The sequence below is a fragment of the Chamaea fasciata genome, unplaced genomic scaffold, assembly GCF_029207755.1.
Source record: "Chamaea fasciata isolate MVZ Bird 193981 ecotype frontalis unplaced genomic scaffold, bChaFas1.0.hap1 SCAF_924, whole genome shotgun sequence".
NCBI lineage: Eukaryota > Metazoa > Chordata > Aves > Passeriformes > Sylviidae > Chamaea > Chamaea fasciata.
Window position 1 is genome coordinate 5,958 of NW_027095009.1, and position 24,614 is coordinate 30,571.

General features: G+C 58.3%; 1 protein-coding gene across 1 annotated transcript; it reads left to right on the forward strand.

The window, feature by feature from the left end:
* The first annotated feature begins 671 nt into the window (after positions 1-671).
* KIF23 (kinesin family member 23) lies at positions 672-23,935 on the forward strand. Its single transcript, XM_066209390.1, has 23 exons — positions 672-784; positions 1,750-1,810; positions 2,565-2,693; positions 3,354-3,459; positions 4,008-4,144; positions 5,632-5,741; positions 6,515-6,685; positions 8,077-8,118; positions 9,008-9,120; positions 9,346-9,467; positions 10,320-10,422; positions 10,709-10,788; positions 10,889-11,008; positions 13,442-13,604; positions 14,971-15,138; positions 15,307-15,457; positions 15,677-15,869; positions 16,786-16,965; positions 18,089-19,495; positions 20,315-20,397; positions 22,204-22,285; positions 23,371-23,441; positions 23,830-23,935. The coding sequence occupies exons 1-23, from the start codon at positions 774-776 to the stop codon at positions 23,843-23,845; spliced, it is 3,819 nt and encodes a 1,272-aa protein (XP_066065487.1). The 5' UTR covers positions 672-773; the 3' UTR covers positions 23,846-23,935.
* Positions 23,936-24,614: the final 679 nt, after the last annotated feature.

Consider the following 24,614-nt stretch of genomic DNA (forward strand, 5'->3'; position numbering starts at 1 on the left):
AGGGATTTGGACTAAAAGTGGGAATTCCTTGGGATTTCAAAGGACTCGAATCCCGGAGCCCAATTCCCCGTTGGAACCCATTCCCTCGGCAGGAAATTTTGCCTTTCCCTGGCCTCGTTCCGCCGGATGTTTTCCCACATTTCCTCGGTTATTTTCCACCACGGATCATTTCCCACAGGTTGGGCATTAACTCATTTCCAGCGGGTTGGGAATGAATTCATTTTCCACGTGGCGGGAATTAATTCCGACGGCTTGGGAATTAACTTTGGTTTTTTCCAACAGGTTGGGAATTAATTCCAAAAAGTTGGGAATTAACTTTTTTTTTTTCCCCCCATCAGGTTGGGAACGAATTAATTTTCCGCAGGTTGGGCATGAATTCCGACACGTCGGGGTGGAACTGGCTTTCCGCGGGTCGGGAATTTTTTCCATCGGGTTGGGAATTAACCGAGTGTCTGATTCACATTCCACCTGTTTTCCCCGGAAGGTCGGAATTAGGGGAGAAAAAGGGGAAAAAAACCGGGAAGAACACCGGGATCCGCCGGGGCCGGGATTCGAACCCGCGGCCTCACTCCCCCCGCGGCCACCAGGGGCGGGCGCCCCTCGGGCCACGCCCCTCCGGCGGCTCCGCGGCGGATGTGACGTCAGGGAGCGGCGCGCGCTGATTGGCCGGATTTGAATCGCGGCGGGCGCGCGGCCGCCGCTCGGTGCCGGACGCCCCCTCGGAGCGCGCGACCCTCGGCGGGCCCCGTCGCGACAGCGCCGACACCCCCGACATGAAGGCGGCGTGAGTGGCCTCCGGGGGTCCCTCTGCGGCGGCGGGGGGCGGTGGGCTGGGGCGGGTAACCGCATGGCGGCCCGCGGCTCTTCGGCCCCCCGGTGCTGCCCCGTTCTCCCGGGGCTCCGCGCTCCCTCGGAGACTGCAGAGGGCGGGCTCCGCTCGGCCCGGAGCCTTCCCGCTGCCCTCTCCCGCTGCCCCGTGCCGGCGGCGTCCCCTCCCCGTGTGTCCCCACCGTGTGTCCCCTCCCCGTGTGTCCCCACCGTGTGTCCCCTCCCCGCGTGTCCCCACCGTGTGTCCCCTCACTGTGTCCCCTCCCCGTGTGTCCCCTCCCCGTGTGTCCCCCCCCCGTGTGTCCCCTCACTGTGTCCCCTCCCCGTGTCCCCCCCCCGTGTGTCCCCTCCCCGTGTGTCCCCTCCCCGTGTGTCCCCTCCCCGTGTGTCCCCTCCCCGTGTGTCCCCTCCCCGTGTCCCCTCCCCGTGTCCCCTCCCCGTGTGTCCCCTCCCCGTGTGTCCCCTCCCCGTGTGTCCCCTGACCGTGTCCCCCCCCGTGTCCCCTCCCCGTGTCCCCTCCCCGTGTCCCCTCACCGTGTCCCCTCCCCGTGTGTCCCCTCCCCGTGTGTCCCCACCGTGTGTCCCCTTCCCGTGTCCCCTCCCCGTGTCCCCTCACTGTGTCCCCTCCCCGTGTGTCCCCTCCCCGTGTGTCCCCTCCCCGTGTCCCCCCCCGTGTGTCCCCTGACCGTGTGTCCCCTCACTGTGTCCCCTCCCCGTGTGTCCCCTCCCCGTGTGTCCCCCCCCGTGTCCCCTCCCCGTGTGTCCCCTCCCCGTGTGTCCCCTCACTGTGTCCCCTCCCCGTGTCCCCTCCCCGTGTGTCCCCTCACCGTGTCCCCTCCCCGTGTGTCCCCTCCCCGTGTCCCCTCCCCGTGTCCCCTCCCCGTGTCCCCTGACCGTGTCCCCCCCCGTGTCCCCCGGCAGGGCCCGGACCCCGCGGCGGCCGAGGAAAGGCACGAACCCGACGCTGAAGGACCCGGTGGGGGTGAGTGCGGGCCGGGTCCCCGCGGAGCTGCCCCGATTCGCCCCGATCCCAGTTCCCGCCTTTCCCCCCGGCTTTATCCCTGGTTCCTTCATTCCCGCCCTCATTCCCGGTTCCGCCCTGTTTCCTGTTCAGCCCTGTTTCCGGTTTTTCCCTGTTTCCGGTTCAGCCCTGTTACCTGTTCAGCCCTGTTTCCGGTTCTGCCCTGTTTCCGGTTCTGCCCTGTTTCCGGCTCTGCCCTGTTTCCGGTTCAGCCCTGTTTCCGGTTCAGCCCTGTTTCCGGTTCAGCCCTGTTTCCGGTTCTGCCCTGTTTCCGGCTCTGCCCTGTTTCCGGTTCAGCCCTGTTACCTGTTCAGCCCTGTTTCCTGTTCAGCCCTGTTTCCGGTTCAGCCCTGTTTCCGGTTCTGCCCTGTTTCCGGTTCAGCCCTGTTTCCGGTTTTGCCCTGTTGCCCTCATTCCACGTGTGCTGCCGGTTTCATTCCCAGGTTTATTCCCAGGTTTAGTCCCGGGTTTATCCCTGTTTTCCCCCCGTCCCAGGTGTACTGCCATGTTCATTCCCGGATTTATTCCCTGTTTTTCCCCCCTCATTCCTGGGTTTATTCCCACGTTCATTCCGGTGTTCGTTCCCGGTTTTCCCCCCTCATTCCCGTGTTCATTCCCGTGTTGTTTCCCCTGTCCCCAGGTGTATTCCCGTGTTGTTTCCCGGTTTCCCCCCTCATTCCCGTGTTCATTCCCGTGGTGTTTCCCCTGTCCCCAGGTGTACTGCCGGGTGCGGCCGCTGGGCGGCGCGGAGCAGCAGAGCTGTATCGAGGTGATCGGCCCCCGCACGGTGCAGCTGCACCCGCCCGACGGCGGCCGCGTCACCCGCGGCGGCGAGTACCGCGAGGTGACCGCGCGATTCCCGCCCCCCGTTCCCGCCCGGAATTCCCCGGGCTGTCCTCGGAGCTGCCCGCCCCGGCGGCAGCTGTCCCTGCCCTCGGGAGTGGCCGGTGTCCTTCAGGTCCCCTTCCCGCCCGCCTTCCGTGGATTCCGTCCCGCGCCCAGCTCTCTCGTGAATTCAGGGATGCCGTGAGTTCCACCCAGCTCCGGGTTTTCCCAGGAATTCAGGAATTCCGTTATTTCCATCCGGCTCAGGGTTTTCCCCAGGATTTCAGGAATTCCATGAATTCCATCCAACTCTGAGTTTTCTCATGAATTCCATCCCTCTCCGAGTCTTCCCGTGAATTTAGGAATTCCGTTCGTTCCATCCCGCTCCGAGCCTTCCCGCCAATCTAGGAATTCAAAATTCATTCAAATTCATTGAAACAGTTAATTAAAAAAAATTAAACCAGCTCGGAATTTAGGACTGAAGGCCCGAGGCTGGCCTGGGAAACGAAGCCCCCGGAGCAGTGGAATTCCCCGAGGGAACAGCTCCACTTTGGACGTTCCTTTGCTTGGATTCCGGGGGGGGGAAGGGAGCTGGAAGGAAATCCCGACTTTTGCCTTTCCGACCGGGAATCCTGCGCTCCTGCTGGGATTCCAGGGCGGTTTTTCCGTGTCCCGGCAGACGCAGTATTCCTTCAAGGAGGTCTTCGGCGCGCTGGTGGCGCAGAAGGAGCTCTTCGACGTGGTGGCCAAGCCCCTGGTGGAGGATCTGATCCGGGGCAAGAACGGTGAGCCGGATTCTGCCCTGGCCACATTCCCGGGATTTCACCCCTTCCCGGGGTTTGATTGGGATTCTCCCTCAGCTCCTCACACAAAACCCCGGGAATTCCTCCCGGAGCAGGAATCCTGGGATGGATTGGGTGGGACTGGAAGATCCGGTGCCGTGGAAGCGGAGCTGGAGCAGCCTGGCTCAGCAGGAGCCGGCCCTGCCTTTGGCAGTGGGATTGGCTTTCCGGTCCCTTCCCACCCAAAGCCTTCTGGAATTCCATGGATTACTCGTCCAAACCCTTCTCGCCCAAGTTTTCCCGTGGCTCGCGGGAGTCCCAGACGGCGAAAGCAGAACCACGGGCAGGGAAAGCTTCCCCTCTCCCAGGGTTCTCCCGGCCCGTCCCGCCCGGAATGTCCCGGGGATGGCCCAGGCTGGTTTGTGCCTCGTGGAGCGGGCGGAGGACGTTCCCGCCGTGAGCGTCAGCCGCGGCCGCCGGCGCTGTCGATGCTGCGGGAGGTTTTGTTTTTCCCAGTGCCGCTGATTTTTCCCGTTTGCCGGCGTTCCCAGGCCTCCTGTTCACCTACGGGGTGACGGGCAGCGGGAAGACCCACACCATGACGGGATCTGCCGGGGACGGGGGGCTGCTGCCGCGCTGCCTGGCCATGATCTTCAACAGCATCGGCCGCTTCCAGGCCAAGAGATTCGTGAGTGCCCGGATCCCGCCCGAATCCTGCCCCCCGAATCCCGCCCAAATCCCGCCTGGATCCCGCCCGAATGCCGCCCACATCCCGCCCGAATCCCGCCTGAATCCCGCCCAAATCCTGCCCAAATCCCGCCCGGATCACGCCCAAATCCTGCCCAAATCCCGCCCGGATCACGCCCAAATCCTGCCCAAATCCCACCCGAATCCCGCCCCAATCCCACCCAAATCCCGCCCGGATCCCGCCCAAATCCCGCCCGGATCCCGCCCAAATCCTGCCCGAATCCCGCCCGAATCCCGCCCGGATCCCGCCCCAATCCCGCCCAAATCCCGCCCGAATGCCGCCCGAATGCCATCCAAATCCCGCCCGGATCCCGCCCGAATCCCGCCCGGATCCCGCCCCAATCCCGCCCAAATCCCGCCCGAATGCCGCCCGGATCCTGCCCCAATCCCGCCCGAATCCCGCCCAAATCCCGCCCAAATCCCGCCCGGATCCCACCCAAATCCCACCCAAATCCCGCCCAAATCCCGCCCGGATCCCGCCCAAATCCTGCCCGAATCCCGCCCGAATCCCGCCCGGATCCCGCCCCAATCCCGCCCAAATCCCGCCCGAATGCCGCCCGAATGCCATCCAAATCCCGCCCGGATCCCGCCCGAATCCCGCCCGGATCCCGCCCCAATCCCGCCCAAATCCCGCCCGAATGCCGCCCGGATCCTGCCCCAATCCCGCCCGAATCCCGCCCAAATCCCGCCCAAATCCCGCCCGGATCCCACCCAAATCCCACCCAAATCCCGCCCAAATCCCGCCCGGATCCCACCCGAATCCCACCCAAATCCCGCCCGAATCCCGCCTGGATCCCGCCCAAATCCCACCCAAATCCCGCCCAAATCCCGCCCGGATCCCGCCCGGATCCCGCCCAAATCCCACCCAAATCCCGCCCAAATCCCGCCCGGATCCCGCCCGAATGCCATCCAAATCCCGCCCGGATCCCGCCCGAATCCTGCCCGGATCCCGCCCGAATGCCGCCCTAATCCTGCCCAAGTGATGCTAATAATCAATTGAAATCGGGCTAGCAATAAATTAGTAACATATTCCATAACAATAATGAAAAACCAGCCTAATAATAAATCAACATCCTTTAAAAATAATAACAACGAAAAACCAGGCTAATAATGAATTTAGTAACGATACATTTAACGGTGCTAATAATCAAATCAGGCTAAGAATAAATTAATAACACATTCAATAATAATGACAAGAATGACAGCTAGAATAATAACAACAATGGCGACAAGAATAACAGCAACAGTAGCAGTGACGACAATAATGATGATGATGATGATGATGATGATGACCCGGCTAATAATAAATGAAATAACAATAATGACAATGGGTGCCCGGGGCTGGTTGCCGCCCGGGCTGCGGCGCCGGTGCCGGTGCCGGTGCCGGTGGCGGCGCGGGCCGTGGCCGACGTCGCCGCTTTGCCGCAGGTGTTCAGGCTGGACGAGAAGAACGGGGTGGAGGTGCAGAGCGAGCTGGAGGCGCTGCTGGAGCGGCAGAGGCGGGAGGCCCTGCCCGCCCCCAGAGCTCCGGCCGCCAAGTGAGTCGCTCCGGGAGGGAATTCAGCCGCCGCCGCCGAAGGGAAAAACTGGGGCGGGGGAATTAATTAATTGGGTCGTTTGATCGCGCTGGAATTCCCGGTTCGCTGCCGGTGCTCTAACGAGGCTTCGGCCTGCAGGAAGCCGCTCCACCGAGTTTTAGTTTCGTTTTTTGGTTTGTTTTTTTTTTTTTCCCCTGAGTTTTGGATTTTGTTTCCCCTGAGAGTTTTCTGCCTTTTTCCCCCCCGTCAGAATTCGCTCGGTCGGATCGCGGAATTCCAACCGTGGGATTTCCAGTTCCGTTGGTTGGATGGTGGAATTTGCACCGTGCAATTCCCTCAGTTGGATCGTGGAATTCCCTCAGTTGAATCCCATGGAATTCTGTCAGTTGAATCCCATGGAATTCCCTCAGTTGAATCCCATGGAATTCCCTCAGATGGATCATGGAATTCCAACTATGGAATTCCCTCAGTTGAATCCCATGGAATTCCCTCAGTTGGATCATGGAATCTCAACTGCAACCATGGAATTCCCTCGGTTGGATCAAGGGATTTCCACCATGGAATTCCTTCAGTCGGATCCTGGAATTCCCGCCATGGAATTCCCTCGGTTGGATCCTGGAATTCCATCTCCTGGCCCTGCCCAGCACCTCCCCCAAGAACCCAAATCTGGCCGAACTTTGCTCCTCTCCCCCCACCCGTGCAGCCCTGCTCTGACCTGCCCGGCCACATTCCATCCCCTCGGGAATCCCATCCCAATCCCGGATTTCCCCCAGGAGGCAGCTGGATCCCGAGTTCGCCGACATGCTGGAGGTGCAGGACCAGGCCCGGGCCGAGGAGGTGGACGAGGACAACGTCTACGGCGTCTTCGTGTCCTACATCGAGATCTACAACAACTACATCTACGACCTGCTGGAGGAGGCCCCCTCGGACCCCGTCAAACCCAAGTGAGTCCCCGATTCCCGGGATTTTCCCGGCCCCGGGGGATGGGAACGGCCACCGAACCCCTCGGGAAAAGGGGGGACAGGCAGAGCCAGGCCTGCGGCGTCCCCGCGTCCCGAACCCGCGTCCACGTCGGAGCCCCTCCGACCTCGGCGGGTTTGGGAGTTGCCGTGTTCCCAACCCTGGGAGGATCTAGAGGATCTCCACCGCGGGGGGTTTGTGGAGGATCTCCAGGGTTTTGGAGGATCTCCAGGTTTTTTTCAGGATCTCCATGTTTTTTTTGAGGATCTCCAGGTTTTTCTGAGGATCTCCAGGTTTTTTTGAGGATCTCCAAATTTTTTCAGGATCTCCATGTTTTTTTGAGGATCTCCAGGTTTTTTTCAGGATCTCTGTGTTTTTTTGAGGATCTCCAGGTTTTTTTGAGGATCTCCCGTTTTTTTTGAGGATCTCCAGGTTTTTTTGAGGATCTCCAGGTTTTTTTGAGGATCTCCCGTTTTTTTTTGAGGATCTCCAGGTTTTTTTGAGGATCTCCCGTTTTTTTTGAGGATCTCCAGGTTATTTTTGCAGATCTCCCGGTTTTCTTCAGATCTCCCAGTTTTTTTTCAGGATCTCCAGGTTTTTTTGAGGATCTCCAAGTTTTTTTGAGGATCTCCAGGTTTTTTTCAGGATCTCCAGGTTTTTTTGAGGATCTCCAGGTTTTTTTGCGGATCTCCAGGTTTTTTTCAGGATCTCCTGGTTTTTTTGAGGATCTCCATGTTTTTTCAGGATCTCCCGTTTTTTTTCAGGATCTCCATGTTTTTTCAGGATCTCCAGGTTTTTTTCAGGATCTCCTGGTTTTTTTGAGGATCTCCATGTTTTTTCAGGATCTCCCGGTTTTTTTCAGGATCTCCATGTTTTTTCAGGATCTCCAGGTTTTTTTCAGGATCTCCCGGTTTTTTTCAGGATCTCCAGGTTTTTTCAGGATCTCCCGGTTTTTTTCAGGATCTCCACCGTGGGGTTTTTTCCCAGGGTTTTGGGGATTGTTTTGCTCCTCACCTCGGCTCAGCATTCCCGGGAATTGCTGTTCAAACGCACGGAGAGGAGCCCAGCCCCGAACCTTTCTCGGCCACTCCCTTCCTCATTCAACTGGCCAATTAATCAGCCAACATTTAATTAATTCGGCCGTTGTATCCCCCCGAACTTCCCGATTTCTTCCAACAGGCGACTTCAGCTTGGGACAAGCTTTTTTTTCCCTGGAAACCGTGAAAACCCACTGGCTTGGCGCTCCAAACTTCCCCATTTTTCCATTTGATCTCAGCAATTCCCACAATCAAATCAAAGATGTTTTGTCCTCGTTAACGATCTTTTTTGTCCTCGTTAACGATCTTTTCCCCCCGTTTGTTTGTTTTCTCGGTAGGTGGAACACTTGCAGCACTCCTGTGAGAGCCGGAGACTTCGCGTACGTGTCCGATGGTTTATTCCCGTTTTTCCAGCGCTCTTTTCCTGGAGTAGAGGCAGAAAATTCCCGGCTTTTCCCGGCTTTTCCTAGGGAATCTAGGACGCCCCCCTCGCTTCTGTGTGCTTGGAGAAGGGCACGAGCTGCCCCCGAAGCAATTAATTGCAATTAATTCGCTGCTAATTAGAGCAGGAGCTGGAGCGTCGCTAATCCTGGCTGCGTGTCCGCGTCCGGGGCTCCCTCTTCAGCTTTTGGGGGATAATTCGCCTTTTCCTTTGGAATTTGGACCTTTCCCCTTGGAATTTGGACCTTTTCCGTTGGAATTTGGACCTTTTCCTTTGGAATTTTGACCTTTCCCCTTGGAATTTTGACCTTTTCCGTTGGAATTTGGACCTTTCCCCTTGGAATTTTGACCTTTTCCGTTGGAATTTGGACCTTTCCCCTCGGAATTTTGACCTTTCCCCTTGGAATTTTGACCTTTTCCCGTCAGAATTTGGACCTTTCCCCTTGGAATTTTGACCTTTTCCCCTCAGATTTTTGCCCTTTCCCCTCAGAATTTTGACCTTTCCCCTCGGAATTTTGACCTTTTCCCCTCAGATTTTTGCCCTTTTCCCTCAGAATTTTGACCTTTCCCCTCGGAATTTTGACCTTTCCCCTCAGATTTTTGCCCTTTCCCCTTGGCATTTTGATGATTTTCCCACGGAATTTTGACCTTTTCCCTCAGAACTTTGACCATTTTCCCTCAGCGTTTTGGAGGATTTTCCCTCGGCATTTTTGACCTCTTCCCCCTGGATTTTAACCTTTTCCCCTCAGACTTGTGACCCTTTCCCCTCCCCTTTTGACCTTCTCCCCGCTCCCGTGGGATTGATTTCTTTCTCCCCCTCTCCCAAAGACCTCCCCAGTCCAAAATGCTCCGCGAGGACCAGAACCACAACATGTACGTGACGGGCTGCACCGAGGTCGAGGTCAAATCCACGGAGGAAGCTTTGGAAGTCTTTTGGAGAGGTAAAAAAAGATAAAATTTAAAAACTCTTGGAATTCCGGGGCTGATCCCGCCTCAAACGTAATCCTCGAGCGAGGAAATCCCGCTGGATCCTCTCCGGCCGGGCCGGAGCGTCCACAATTTCGGGCTCTCGCCATTCCCAGTGCGAAATCCCTGACGCCGGAGGAGGTGGGAACGGTGGGAAAGCAGCTGGAATGTTGTTATTTGGGGGGGGGTTTTCCGAGCAGGGCAGAAGAAGCGGCGCATCGCCAACACGCAGCTGAACCGCGAGTCCAGCCGCTCCCACTCCGTGTTCATCGTCAAGCTGGCCCAGGCTCCTCTGGACGCGGACGGGGACAACGTGCTCCAGGTGCGTCCTGCCGGGGTCGGGTCCCCAGGAGCGGCTGCCGCGCCTCGGCCGCGGAGGCCACGGAGCGCGTCGGAGAGTTGGGTGCCGAAGCGGAGGGTGGAGCTGCGGATCCCTTGGGTTTGCGCCTTTCCTTTGTTGGGAGTGGAAAATCCCTTGGGTTTGCGCCTTTCCTTTGTCGGGAGTGGAAAATCCCTTGGGTTTGTGCCTTTCCTTTGTTGGGAGTGGAAAATTCCTTTGGTTTTCACCTTTTCCTTTGTTGGGATTGGAAAATCCCTTGGGTTTGCGCCTTTCCTTTGTCGGGAGTGGAAAATCCCTTGGGTTTTCACTTCTTCCTTTGCTGGGATTTGAAAGTTCCTTTGGTTTTCACCTTTTCCTTTGTTGGGATTCAAAAATCCCTTTTGGTTTTCACCTTTTCTTCCTTTTTTGAAATTCTAAAATCCCTTTGCTTTTCACCTTTTCTTCCTTTGTTGGGATTGGAAAATCCCTTTGCTTTTCACCTTTTCCTTTGTTGGGATTCAAAAATCCCTTTTGGTTTTCACCTTTTCTTCCTTTTTTGAAATTCTAAAATCCCTTTGCTTTTCACCTTTTCCTTTGTTGGGATTCGAAAATCCCTTTGCTTTTCACCTTTTCCTTTGCTGAGATCTGAAAACTTTGGGAATTTGAACCATCCAAGAGCTTCCAATCCCTCGGCCCAAGGCGGGAAGGATCCGACTTCCCCGCAAGAAGCTGGGCCGTGCCAACCCCCCCGAGCTGGGATCCACGACGTTCTCCGGAAGCGGGATTTGGGCCGAGGCGTCCCCGAACTCCTCCGGAGGGGACGTGGAGGCATCCAGGTTTTTCTCTGCCTCCCAGGAGAAGGAGCAGATCACCCTGAGCCAGCTGTCCCTGGTGGACCTGGCGGGCAGCGAGAGAACCAACAGGACCAAAGCCGAGGGCAACAGGCTGCGCGAGGCAGGTAGGAGCTCGCTGCTAATTAACCCTGCTAATTAACACTCCTGCCGATCCTGTCTGCTGGGGGAAGAATCCCGGGAATCCTCTCGGGATCAGTTGGGATTCGATGACGACCTCCCCGTTCGGAAGCCACAAGTCGGAAGCGGCGCTCCTGCCGCTTCAGTTAATTAGAGCAATCATTGACAGACGCCGTTAATTGGGCGGTTGATTCTCCCGGATAGTTGGGGAAGGGGATCCGAGCGCTGCTCGTGGAGCGTTTCTATCCCTCCTCTTGGCTTTTTTTTTTTTAGGGAACATCAACCAGTCCCTGATGACGCTGAGGACGTGCATCGAGGTTCTGCGGGAGAACCAGCTGTACGGGACGAACAAGGTGGGGCAGCCCAGGGCTCGTCTGCCCGGCCTTTGGTCGCCTGGAATGTCAGGAAGCGGGCGGAGAACTCACCGGGCTTTTCCCCGCCCTCCCTCCCCAGATGGTGCCCTACCGAGATTCCAAACTGACTCACCTCTTCAAGAACTACTTCGACGGCGAAGGGAAAGTTCGGATGATCGTGTGCGTCAACCCCAAGGCTGAGGACTACGAGGAGAGCCTGGTAAATTCCCTTTTCCCACTCGCTCCTGCTCTCCTCTTCCTGCTTTTTCCCGGATTCCTGGACTCCGGGAGGCGCGGGGAGTTGTGATTGCTGTTGGGATTCTGTGGGGTGCGGCTGCTCTCCAAGTCTTTTGGGGTTTTATTTTCCCGTTGAAATCGCACCCGCTCGTCGCTTTGGAGAGCGGGGAAGGTTTTCCTTCCTCGCAGGATTCCACGGAGCCGCGTTTAGGTGTCTCGCCCCTCCCATTCCGTGAATTCCCGCGGTCTCTCTGCCCGACTTTTGTGGCTTCTTGTTGTGGGGGGAGTTTTCTGGAAGATCCCAAACCTCCTCTGGCAAACTCCTCGCCATTCCATCCGGACAATTCCCGCTTTCCATGACATTAAAGGATTTAATGGGCGAGAGCAAACAGAAGGGGCTCCGGGGAGCGGCCCCGCCAGGGCATCCGGGAAAAGGGGGATGAGGAAAAGTGATCTTTGGAGTTTAGGATACAGGGTGATGTGGTGATACAGGAGTTGATACGGCACAATTAACCCTGGTGATACAGGAGTTAATGCGGCACAATTAACCCTGGTGATACAGGAGTTAATGCGGCACAATTAACCCTGGTGATACAGGAGTTAATGTGGCATAATTAACTCTGGTGATACAGGAGTTAATGCGGCATAATTAACCCTGGTGATACAGGAGTTAATGCGGCATAATTAACCCTGGTGATACAGGAGTTAATGCGGCACAATTAACTCTGGCGATACAGGAGTTAATTAACCCTGGTAGCACAGCAGCTCTCACGGGCGGCGTGCAAAGTCTGTAGGGTTTGTGTCTGGGCTGGTCACTGTAAAGTGAAATATTCAGCACCAAAGGAGACACAAGCGGAATATCCAACACCAAAGGAGCCGCAAGCGGAACGCTCAGGCCGAAAGGAGACGTGATGAGTTGTAACGGGATCCTCGGCCCCTGTTTCCTTTGCCCCTTGCTCTGCCCCTTTTTGTTTTTGCTGCACATCCTTCTCTCTTCCCTCCCCCTCTCACCCCGCTCCCCTCTCTTCCCCTGTCCTCGCCTCTCAGCCTCCCTCCCTCCCTCCGTCTCCCACCTTTGCCATAGAACCACGGGTTTCTATGAGTGTCTCCGTGTCGGAGTCCAGGACATTCCTCTGGCTGCCCTGGGAGGTCACAGACCTGAGCAAGAGGGTTTGGGATCTGTCCAGGGGGGTCTGGGATCTGTCCAGAGGGGTTTGGATCTGTCCTGGGGGGTTTGGATCTGTCCAGAGGAGTTTGGATCTGTCCAGAGGGGTTTGGATCTGTCCAGAGGAGTTTGGGATCTGTCCAGAGGAGTTTGGGATCTGTCCAGAGGAGTTTGGAATCTGTCCAGAGGGGTTTGGATCTGTCCAGAGGGGTTTGGATCTGTCCTGGGGGGTTTGGAATCTGTCTGGGGGGTTTGGATCTGTCCAGAGGAGTTTGGGATCTGTCCAGAGGGTTTGGATCTGTCCAGAGGAGTTTGGATCTGTCCAGAGGAGTTTGGGATCTGTCCAGAGGAGTTTGGAATCTGTCTGGGGGGTTTGGATCTGTCCAGAGGAGTTTGGGATCTGTCCAGAGGGTTTGGATCTGTCCAGAGGGGTTTGGATCTGTCCAGAGGAGTTTGGGATCTGTCCAGAGGAGTTTGGAATCTGTCCAGAGGAGTTTGGGATCTGTCCAGAGGAGTTTGGGATCTGTCCAGGGGGGTTGTAGCAGACCCTGGCACGGAGCTCAGGGGGACACTGCCTTTGACTCCAGCCCGTGGGCACGGCTTCCAACAGTGAGGGAAGAATTCCGAACCACCAAGATGTGAAAGTGGAAGGATCGTTTGGTTCGGTGCAGGACGGGAAACGCCGTCGTTCGGAGTTCTGGGGGCGTAGGCAGGTGCGGGCCGAGGCGGAGGGTGCAGGGCGCTGCCCCGAGTTCCTCCTCCTCCTCGCCCGGCCTCCGTCTCTCGCTGGCGGCGACACAAAGCCGCCTGGGGCGATGGGCTCAGAGTCGAGCTGAGCCTTTTAGTCCGGCTGGGAGGTGGCGGAGTCGAGGTGCCGACAGGCGGCGGAACCCCGGCACGATCCGTAAATTCCGCCGGATGGGATTCCCTTTCTGTCCAAAGGGACTGCGACCTCCCGCTGCGGGGGGCGTCACTCGCGTCCCGCCCCGGCTGCTGCTCCCACCTCCCCTGAGCACCCAGAACGTTTTGAGATACGGAACAATGAACGGCACGAGGAATCGAGAGAGGCAGATTTGGAAGATCCCGCTTCTCCCGTGCCGCCAGGCTCGGGCCTTTCAGAGGGGAGGAATCCAAAAGGACTTTTTGCCATCTCTAAACTGGGGGTGGGCCGAGCCCACCGACGGCGACGCCTGGGAGCTCGCCGGCCCGGCGCGCCCCTCCACCCGCGCCGTGCGCGTTTTCTCCCCGCAGCAGGTGATGCGCTTCGCGGAGATGACGCAGGAGGTGGAGGTGGCCCGGCCCCAGGAGCGGCCGCCGTGCGGGCTGACGCCGGGGCGCCGCCCGCGCAACCCGGCCTTCCACGAGGAGCTCTCCCGAAAACTGCAGCTCAGGGGAGGGCCCCTGGGCGGGCCAGGTGAGCGCCGCGCTACGGCGGGAAACGCCCGGAGCCTCCGCCGGCGACTGAAAGGGCTCCCGGAAGGGCGCCGGGAGGAGCTGGACGGGCACTGGGATGAGGGACGGAGGGATGGGACGCGGGGAATGGTTTCCACTGGGAAAAGGGGAGGGCTAGTGGGAAATGGGGAGGGTTAAATGGGATTTTGGGAGGGAATTCCTGCCTGGGAGGTGTAAATGTCCCCCCAGGGGATGGAAAAGCGGAGCGTTCAGGGGAAATTTGGAGCCTCTTGGAGGGTCTGAAAGGGCTCCGGGAGGAGCTGGACGGGCACTGGGATGAGGGACGGAGGGATGGGACGCGGGGAATGGTTTCCACTGGGAAAAGGGGAGGGTCAGGTGGGATTTTGGGAAGGAATTCCTGGCGGGGAGGTGTACACATCCCCCCCCCGGGGACTAGCTCAGTTTCTCCAGGGGCTCTGGGGGGATATCCCAGAGGGACAGGCCGAACGATTCCAGAAGAGGCTCTTAGCTCCGGGAATATTCCGAGGCCTTTGTTCCCGAGGGGTTTCCGGGGTGGGGGCAAGGGAAAGAAGAAGGAAAGGAACGATGTTTTCCTGCTCTCCCCCTCAGGGAGGGACGGCCGGCACTCCGCCAGCGGGCCGAGAAAGGAGGGAAAGGTCCAACCGAATGCCTGCAGGCGTTTGGGGGTCTTGGGGAGGGGAGAAACCATTCCCCCGAGAAACACGACAGGCAGGGGCTGGGATGGAATTCCCAGAGCGGCTCTGGCTGCCCCCTGGAGCCCTGGAAGTGTCCCAAGGCCAGCTTGGAATGCGGGATGGCGGGAGGTGTCCCTGCCCTGGAATGGGATCTCTTCAAGGTCCTTCCCGTCCCGCAGCGTTCCGTGCTTCCAGCAGAGTTTAGGAATTAAATTCCAAATTAAATTCCAAATTAAATTCCAAATTCTGTTAGGAATTAAATTCCAAATTAAATTCCAAATTAAATTCCAAATTCTGTTAGGAATTAAATTCCAAATTAAATTCCAATTCTGTTGGGAATTCAATTCCAAAGCGGCTCGGCTGAGCCTTCCCTGTGCCCGAGGGAGCTGCTGCTCTTCCCTCCTCGCTGTCCCCGGGGAGGTTCCCGGGGAATCCCGCGGGATCGGCACGAGTCCGTGCTCCCGCAGTTGCGGGAAATCCTGCCGAGGGAATTGCGGGATGTTCCTGGACGCTCAGAAGCTCCTTTCGGTAAAAGGAGGAACGGAGGAGCTCGCGTTTAACCCGTGGCCTCCTCTGGCAACGCTCCCGTCCGTCGTTCCCGGTTTGTCTCCCGCCGCCCCTCATCCGGTGGGATTTTCCCGCCCTCCTGAGGGGTTTGTCCCACCCTGCCAGGGGCGGAGGAGCAATCCGCCGCGGAGCGGTTCTTCCAGAGCCTCCCTCCGCTGCCGTCCTGCGAGCTCCTGGACGTCAACGACGAGCAGACGCTGCCGAAGCTCATCGAGGCCTTGGAGCAGCGGCACCAAATGAGGCAGGGGCTGGCCGAGGAGTTCGCCAAGAACGGTAGGAATTGGCTGCGACCTCTTCCTTTTCTCGGGAGGGATTTGGGGCTTCTGAGGTCGGGTGGGAAAAGGCAGGGCTTGGGATGTTCTCTGGAGATAAGGGAGGAGGCGAAAGATGAGATAGGAAAAAGAAACCAAACCAAAAATCAATCTCTGAATCCTCTTGCAGTTGTCGCCTTCAAAACGATGCTGCAGGAGCTGGACTCCAGCGTGGCGTCCAAGGAAAGTTATATCCAGGGGAAACTGGCTGAGAAGGAGAAAACCATCGCGGGCCAGAGGACGGAGCTGGAACGGCTGGAGAAGAAGATTAAAACCCTGGAGTAAGCACGAATCCCTTGATTTCGTTAGTTGATGGCTCATTTGGCCAATTCCTTCCCCGTCAGGAGTAAATATTTGGGTGGAATTTTTACCCGAGATATTTTGGCTTTTATTTGACGAGGCGAGGCTTTGGAAACCCCCAGAAGGAGCGGGTTAAAGGTGAAAGCTCGGATCTGTCGGGGGGAAACGAGCAGGAATTCCCGGATTCAGAGGATTCAGAGGGTCCCCGTGTCCCCACAGATCGAGATTCTGGAGAAGACAGCCACGATCTACGAGGAGGACAAGAGGAACCTGCAACAGGAGCTGGAGAGCCAGAGCCAGAAGCTGCAGAGGCAGGCGTCGGACAAGAGGAGGCTGGAGGCCAGGCTGCAGGGAATGGTGGCCGAGACCTCCCTCAAGTGGGAGAAGGAATGCGTGAGTGCAGGAATGCGGGCGGAAAAGCCGGCTGGAGTTGGCGGGGGGAGTTGGGGGTGCGTGGTGGTGGTGGGGATCGTGGGCTGCGGGTTCCGGTTTGTGGGCAGCTCTGCTGGGCGGAGGGAAAGGGAAGGGAAAGGGAAAGGAGAGGAAAGGAATCGAGGGAAAGAAGGGAAAGGAATTGAGGGAAAGAAGGGAAAGGAATTGAGGGAAAGAATGGGAAAGGAATTGAGGGAAAGAATGGGAAAGGAATTGAGGGAAAGAATGGGAAAGGAATTGAGGGAGAGAATGGGAAAGGAATTGAGGGAGAGAATGGGAAAGGATTTGAGGGAAAGAATGGGAAAGGAATTGAGGGAAAGAATGGGAAAGGATTTGAGGGAGAGAAGGGAAAGGATTTGAGGGAGAGAAGGGAAAGGATTTGAGGGAGGGAAGGGAAAGGAAAGGAATTGAGGGGGGAAAAGCAAAAGGAATTGAGGGAGAGAAGGGGAAGGAAATGAGGGAGAGAGGGGAAAGGAATTGAGGGAAAGAACGGGAAAGGAATTGAGGGAAAGAACGGGAAAGGAATTGAGGGAAAGAACAGGAAGGAAAGGAGTTGAAAGGAGGGAAGGGAAGGGAATGAGGGAAAGGAAGGAGTTGAGGGAAAGGGAGAAGGAAAGGAGGGGAAAGGAGAGGAATCGAAGGGAAAGGAACCGCTGGTGGGGTTCGGGCTCTGCTCCCGGGGCACGGGGACAGGAGGAGAGGGAACGGCCTCAGGCTGGCCCAGGCGGACACTGGGAAGGGCTGTGAGCACCGGGAGCGCCCCGGGAAGTTTGGAACCGCCGTCCCTGGAGGCGTCCCAGGAACGCCAGGACGCGCCGCTCCGGGCCGGGCTGGAGCCGGGCCTTGCCGGCCGCAGCAATCCCACCTTTCCCCGCAGGAGAGGAGGGTGGCGGCCAAGCAGCTGGAGATGCAGAACAAGCTGTGGGTGAAGGACGAGAAGCTGAAGCAGCTCAAGGCCATCGTCACGGAGCCCCGGGCCGAGCGGCCGGAGAGACCTTCCCGGGAGAGGGAGCGGGAAAAGCCTCTCCCCAGATCGGCGTCGCCTTCGCCGGCCGCCGTGAGTCGCGCCCGCGCCTGCTGCCGGGGGCCGCGGCGGATCGCGGGGGCGGGGAGCGGGTCTCAGGCCCGGAGAGCAGCGCTGCGGCTCTTCCGCAGCCGCCGAGCGCGGAGCCGGGGCGCCTCGCTTGGAGTTCCTCGTCTGCGGGCGCTCGTTCTTCATCCCGATGTCCACAGGAAATCCCTGGATCTGCCCGTCCCTGGGTCTCGCTGGTGTTTCCCTTCTCTCCAGGGCTGAGGTTGAGCCCGGAGCTGGAGCCCCTCGAATTCCTTCTCTTGTCTCTGCCCATTGTTTATCCCTTCTCCCACCTGCTGCTATCCCTGGCAGCGGGAATTCCCTGGATTTTCCCGTCCCGGTGTCTCGCGGCTCTCTCCCTTCTCCCCAGAGCGGCGGTGTCCCCGCTGATGGGGGTACAGCCGCCCGGCCCCGCAGGGCAGCCGGGCTCGGCCTGGCCCGGCCGCTCCAGGAGGAGAGGGAAGTGCCGGAGCCGGGCGCCGGCGCTGCCCGCGGGCCAAGAGGAGCTGGAGCGGCACCAGGAGCCGCGCCGCCGCGGGCCGGATTCTCCGGCCTGGCGGGGCCGAGGCCGGCTCGGGGTTCTCGGAGCCTGAGCCCGCCGGGCGCGGGCCGGAGCTGAGCCCGACGCCGACTGCCGGGCCCGGGCTGGGCCGGGCGGCGCCCGCCGGCCTCTCGCCGCTCGGAGCTTCCCAGGAGGGCTCCCCGTGCCCGCTTCCGGCCAGCTCCGGGGCGGCCACGCCCTGCGCCGGCTGCGGCTCTCCTCCGGCTTTTCCCTGCCGTTCCCCTTTCCCTGCCGTTCCCCTTTTCCTGGCACTTCCCTGGCGTTTCCTTTTCCCTGGTGTTTCCCTTCTCCTTTTCCTGGTGCTTCCCTTTCCCTGGCATTTCCCTTTTCCTGGCACTTCCCTGGCGTTTCCCTTTCCCTGCTGTTTCCCTTTCCCCGGCGTTTCCCTGGTGTTTCCCTTCTCCTTTTCCTGCCATTTCCCTTTTCCTGCCATTTCCCTTCTCCCTGGCATTTCCCTTTCCCCAGCATTTCCCTGGTGTTTCCTTTTCCCTGGTGTTTCCCCTTTTCTTTCCCAGCGCCCATTCCCAGTTTTCCTGTCATTCCCAGCCCACCCCGGCGGCCCCTCTCCGTCCGCGGCGTTCCCGCAGCGCGGGCGGCGAGCGCTGGGTGGATCACCGGCCCCCATTCCCTGTTCCCATTCCTTATTCCCATTCCATGTTCCCATTCCATATTCCCATTCCCTGTTCCCATTCCCTGTTCCCATTCCCAGTTTTCCTGTTCCCATTCCCTGTTCCCATTCTCTGTTCCCATTCCCATTCCCCGTTCCCATTCCCCGTTCCCATTCCCAGTTTTCCCATTCCCATTCCCAGTTTTCCTGTTCCCGTTCCCATTCCCCGTTCCCATTCCCAGTTTTCCCGTTCCCATTCCCAGTTTTCCTGTTCCCATTCCCCGTTCCCATTCCCATTCCCCGTTCCCATTCCCAGTTTTCCCGTTCCCATTCCCCGTTCCCATTCCCAGTTTTCCCATTCCCATTCCCAGTTTTTCTGTTCCTGTTCCCATTCCCCGTTCCCATTCCCAGTTTTCCCGTTCCCATTCCCAGTTTTCCCGTTCCCATTCCCCGTTCCCATTCCCAGTTTTCCCATTCCCATTCCCAGTTTTTCTGTTCCTGTTCCCATTCCCCGTTCCCATTCCCAGTTTTCCCGTTCCCATTCCCAGTTTTCCCGTTCCCATTCCCAGTTTTCCCGTTCCCGTTCCCCATTCCCATTCCCAGTTTTCCCGTTCCCGTTCCCCGTTCCCATTCCCAGTTTTCCTGTGCCCCCAGCCCACCCCGGCGGCCCCTCTCCGTCCGCGGCGTTCCCGCAGCGCGGGCGGCGAGCGCTGGGTGGATCACCGGCCCCCATTCCCTGTTCCCATTCCCAGTTTTCCTGTTCCCATTCCCCGTTCCCATTCCCAGTTTTCCTGTTCCCGTTCCCATTCTCTGTTCCCATTCCCAGTTTTCCCGTTCCCATTCCCATTCCCCGTTCCCATTCCCAGTTTTCCCGTTCCCGTTCCCCGTTCCCATTCCCAGTTTTCCTGTTCCCATTCCCCGTTCCCATTCCCTGTTCCCATTCCCAGTTTTCCTGTTCCCATTCCCAGTTTTCCCGTTCCCATTCCCCGTTCCCATTCCCAGTTTCCCCGTTCCCATTCCCAGTTTTCCCGTTCCCGTTCCCCGTTCCCATTCCCAGTTTTCCCGTTCCCGTTCCCCGTTCCCATTCCCAGTTTTCCTGTCATTCCCAGCCCACCCCGGCGGCCCCTCTCCGTCCGCGGCGTTCCCGCAGCGCGGGCGGCGAGCGCTGGGTGGATCACCGGCCGCCGTCGCACGTGCCCACCGAGACGCTGCTGCAGCCGCGCGTGCCGCGCGGCGCCATCACCGTGGGCGGGCCCAGCGAGCGTGCCCTGGCCCGCTGCCGCCGCTACGTGCTGACGCACCAGGAGCTGGCCTCCGACGGCGAGATCCGCACCAAGCTCATCAAGGTGACCTCGGCCGTCCCGGCGATTCCGCCGGCGTCGCCGCGGAGCGGCCCCACTTTCCTTTCGAGTCCCGGATGCGCGAGGGTTGGGATCCGGGCCCGGCTCGCCGAGGGGGCCTCGGGCGCGGTTCTTGGGAACGTTGGGAACGGCGCGCTGGAGTCGCCGGGGTTTAGCTTGGAGTTTTCGCCGCTGGGTTCCAGGATTCCTGGGATCCCATGATCCATGAACCCCAGGATTTGTGGATCCCACGGGCCGTGAATCCCGTGGGTTGTGGGATCCCGTGGGTTGTGGGATCCCGTGGGTTGTGGGATCCCATGGTTTGTGGGATTCCATGGTTTGTGAGATTCCATGGTTTGTGGGATTCCATGGTTTATGGGATCCCATGGTTTGTGGGATTCCATGGTTTGTGGGATTCCATGGTTTGTGAATCCCATAATTTTTGGCATCCCAGGATTTATGGGACATCCATGATTTGTGTGGATCCCGGGATTTCTGGGATCCCAGGATCTATGGGATGTCCATCATTTGTGTGGATCCCGGGATTTCTGGGATCCCAGGATCTATGGGATATCCATGATTTGTGTGGATCCCGTGATTTCTGGGATCCCAGGATCTATGGGATATCCATCATTTGTGTGGATCCCGTGATTTCTGGGATCCCAGGATCCGTGGATCCCGAGGTTCATTCACTTTCCCGTGGAAAAAGGCCGGGATCCCTTGGCAGCGAAGTGGGCGGAGCTTCTTTGGGCAGGAATTCCGGGATGAATCCCGCTGGTTTTCCCCGGCCCAATCCCGCTTTTCCTTGTGCTCTTCCCGTTCCAGGGGGACGTTTTCCAGACGCGGGGCGGGGGCCAGGCCGTGCACTTCACCGACGTCGAGACCCTCAAGCAGGAATCTCCCACCGGGTGAGGCCGGGATCCCGGAATTCCCGACTTTCCACTCGGGGAACTTTGAATTTGAGATTCTGCAATTCCGCATTCCAAAATTTTCAATTCCCAAAATTCTGGTCCTGGAACATTTCGTTTGAAATTCTGGAATTCCCAAAATTCCAATTGGGAAACTTTTCATTTGAGCTTCTGGAATCCTGGAATTCCCAAGTTTCCAATGATGGAACCTTTAATTTCTGCTTCTGGAATTCCCAAAATTTCAATTGTGGAACCTTTCATTTGGAATCCTGGAATTCCCAAGTTTCCAATGATGGAACCTTCCATTTGGAATCCTGGGATTCCCAAAATTCTGACTGTGGAGCCTTTCTTTTGGAATCCTGGGATTCCCAAGTTTCCAATGATGGAACCTTCCACTGGAGCTTCCGGAATTCCCAAAATTCCAATTGTGGAACCTTTCATTTGGAATCCTGGGATTCCCAAGTTTCCGAGGGTGAAACCCTCCGCTGGAGCTTCCGCACTTCCGGCTGCTTTCCGTGGAGCCCCCTCCGGGCCCGGCCCCGGGAGACTCCGGCCGCTGCCGGATCCCGGGTTCCTGAGGGAGCGGCCGAGGGCTCTTCCCGCGGCGCGTTCCCGGGCTCCGCGGCCCCGTTCCCCAATTCCCCAATTCCCCAATTCCCCCATTCCCCAATTCCCCCGTTCCCCAATTCCCCAATTCCCCAATTCCCCCGTTCCCCCGTTCCCCAATTCCCCAATTCCCCAATTCCCCAATTCCCCAGTTCCCCAATTCCCCAATTCCCCCGTTCCCCAATTCCCCAATTCCCCAGTTCCCCAATTCCCCAATTCCCCAGTTCCCCAGTTCCCCAATTCCCCAATTCCCCAATTCCCCCATTCCCCAATTCCCCCGTTCCCCAATTCCCCAATTCCCCCATTCCCCAATTCCCCCGTTCCCCAATTCCCCAATTCCCCAATTCCCCCGTTCCCCAATTCCCCAATTCCCCCATTCCCCAATTCCCCAATTCCCCCATTCCCCAATTCCCCCGTTCCCCAATTCCCCAATTCCCCAATTCCCCAATTCCCCCATTCCCCAATTCCCCCATTCCCCAATTCCCCCGTTCCCCAATTCCCCAATTCCCCCATTCCCCAATTCCCCCGTTCCCCAATTCCCCCGTTCCCCCATTCCCCAATTCCCCCGTTCCCCAATTCCCCAATTCCCCAATTCCCCAATTCCCCCATTCCCCAATTCCCCCATTCCCCAATTCCCCCGTTCCCCAATTCCCCAATTCCCCCATTCCCCAATTCCCCCGTTCCCCAATTCCCCCGTTCCCCCATTCCCCAATTCCCCCGTTCCCCAATTCCCCAATTCCCCAATTCCCCCGTTCCCCAATTCCCCAATTCCCCCATTCCCCAATTCCCCCATTCCCCAATTCCCCAATTCCCCCATTCCCCAATTCCCCCATTCCCCAATTCCCCCGTTCCCCAATTCCCCCGTTCCCCAATTCCCCAATTCCCCCGTTCCCCAATTCCCCAATTCCCCCATTCCCCAATTCCCCAATTCCCCAATTCCCCAATTCCCCCGTTCCCCAATTCCCCCATTCCCCCATTCCCCAATTCCCCAATTCCCCCATTCCCCAATTCCCCAATTCCCCCGTTCCCCAATTCCCCCATTCCCCAATTCCCCAATTCCCCTATTCCCCAATTCCCCAATTCCCCCATTCCCCAATTCCCCAATTCCCCTATTCCCCAATTCCCCAATTCCCCAATTCCCCAATTCCCCAATTCCCCAATTCCCCCATTCCCCAATAAATTCCCGTATTCCCGTTGCAGGCGGAAGCGGCGCTCGTCCCCTCCCGCCCCCGAGCCGGCCGCGGACGGCGCCGACTCCGAGTGGACGGACGTGGAGAGCCGGGTGAGGCGGGAACGGGATCCCGGGATGCCGGAATGCCGGGATTGCCGCCGGCCGGGGGCTCCCAGCCCCTCTGCATGGGCATTTGGGAATGCTGGGAATGCTGGGAGTGCTGGGAATGCTGGGAATGGTGGGAATGGTGGGAATGCTGGGAGTGCTGGGAATGCTGGGAATGGTGGGAATGCTGGGAGTGCTGGGAATGCTGGGAATGGTGGGAATGGTGGGAAGGAGCAGGTGCTGACCGCGGTGTGTTCCCAGTGTTCCGTGGGGATTTGGGAATTCGGGAATTGCGGGCAGGGGCGGGTGCTGACCGCGGTGTGTTCCCAGTGTTCCGTGGGGATTTGGGAATTATTTGGGAATTGCGGGCAGGGGCGGGTGCTGACCGCAGTGTGTTCCCAGTGTTCTGTGGGGATTTGGGAATTGGGGAATTTGGGAATTGCGGGCAGGGGCGGGTGCTGACCGCGGTGTGTTCCCAGTGTTCCGTGGGGATTCGGGAATTGGGGAATTTGGGAATTGTGGGAATTTGGGAATTGCGGGCAGGGGCGGGTGCTGACCGCGGTGTGTTCCCAGTGTTCCGTGGGGATAATTTGGGAATTTGGGAATTGCGGGCAGGGGCGGGTGCTGACCGCCGTGTGTTCCCAGTGTTCTGTGGGGATTTGGGAATTTGGGAATTGCGGGCAGGGGCGGGTGCTGACCGCCGTGTGTTCCCAGTGTTCCGTGGGGATTTGGGAATTGGGGAATTGCGGGAAGGGGCGGGTGCTGACCGCGGTGTGTTCCCAGTGTTCCGTGGGGATTTGGGAATTGGGGAATTTGGGAATTGCGGGAAGGGGCGGGTGCTGACCGCCGTGTGTTCCCAGTGTTCCGTGGGGATTCGGGAATTGGGGAATTTGGGAATTGCGGGAAGGGGCGGGTGCTGACCGCGGTGTGTTCCCAGTGTTCCGTGGGGATTTGGGAATTTGGGAATTTGGGAATTTGGGAATTGCGGGCAGGGGCGGGTGCTGACCGCGGTGTGTTCCCAGTGTTCCGTGGGGATTTGGGAATTTGGGAATTGCGGGAAGGAGCCGGTGCTGACCGCGGTGTGTTCCCAGTGTTCCGTGGCCGTGGAGATGAGGGCGGGGTCGGCGCTGGGCCCGGGATTCCAGCACCACGCCCAGCCCAAGTGAGTGCCCCGGGAATCCGTTCCCGACGAACCCCAAAGCTGGGGAACGTTCCCCCTCCGCCCTCCCCACCTCGGGATCGCGTTCCCGGCTGGAACTTCGGGAATGGCGGCGGGAATTCCCTGGACTCCCTCTCCTGCTGGCATTATCCCTTGGGAAATTCCAGTGGGAATCGAGGAGCCGGGATCCGACTTCGCTGCCCGAGAATCCGAGGAAAACACCAGAATTTTTGGAGTTTTCCTTGGATGCAAAATTGGGGTTTTTAGGAAGCGGGGGGGGATTTGGGGAATACAAAACCCTGGGAACGGGCGGGGGGGGGAGGGGTTTTCCTCTCCCCAAATTCCTCCGGACGAATCCCGAGAATCCCCGGCGGCTCTTTCCCCGTGGCAGGCGCAGGAAACCCTGAACTTCCCGCGCCGGACTCGCGGATTTTCCGGATTTTCCGGGAATTCCCTGCCGCCGCCGCCGCTCCTCGGGATCCGCCTCCTGCTCCTTCCCGGACGGTTTTTGGGGAAGTTGGGAAACGATTCCACGCGTCATCCCAAAGAAGTTCTGTCCTTTCCCGTCGATGGAGGGAAAATCCTCGAGATCCCCCTGGAATTCCAGAGCCGCAAACCTCCGGGGAGATTTTTGTTTTCCAGCTTCATTCCCAGTTTTTGGGGGTTTTTCATTCCCAAATCCGTCTTTTTTTCCCGGTCATTCCCTGTCTTTTGGGCGACCCCGCCGCTGCTATTCCAGCACTTTAAGGGTGATTTTGGTGGGTTTTTTTTTTTTGGCTATTCCCAATTTTTACCCCAAACCAGGAAAAAACCCCAAAACCTTGGAAATTGGGAATGTTTCAGGTGTCACTGAGCTGGCAGGACATTCCAGAGGCTCCTCTCCCCAAAAAATTCCTTGGAGCAACGGGAATTCACATCCCCCCCCGCTCCGGGGTGTGAGGGGACCATGGAATGTTTTTTCCATCTGGGAATTTTGGGGGGGGGAAAAAAATGGGATTTCCTCACGGGTTGGGTGGGAATTCTCTTCCTGTGTGTCCCTACAAAGTGTTCAATAAATCCTTTTATTCCGAAGCCCTCTTCCTGGTTTGTAGGGAATTCCAAAGGGGGGCAGCAGCGTCCCTGGCTTTGCAGGAATCTGGGATCAGAGGAGGGGTTTTGGGATGTGAAATCCTTGGG

What these genes read in the sequence shown, in the direction of transcription:
- KIF23 (XM_066209390.1), top strand. An exon ending in TCTGATCCGGGGCAAGAACG is followed by an intron (nt 3,460 to 4,007) that starts GTGAGCCGGATT and finishes CGGCGTTCCCAG; the next exon opens with GCCTCCTGTTCACCTACGGG. An exon ending in CGTCGCCTTCGCCGGCCGCC is followed by an intron (nt 16,966 to 18,088) that starts GTGAGTCGCGCC and finishes TGTCATTCCCAG; the next exon opens with CCCACCCCGGCGGCCCCTCT.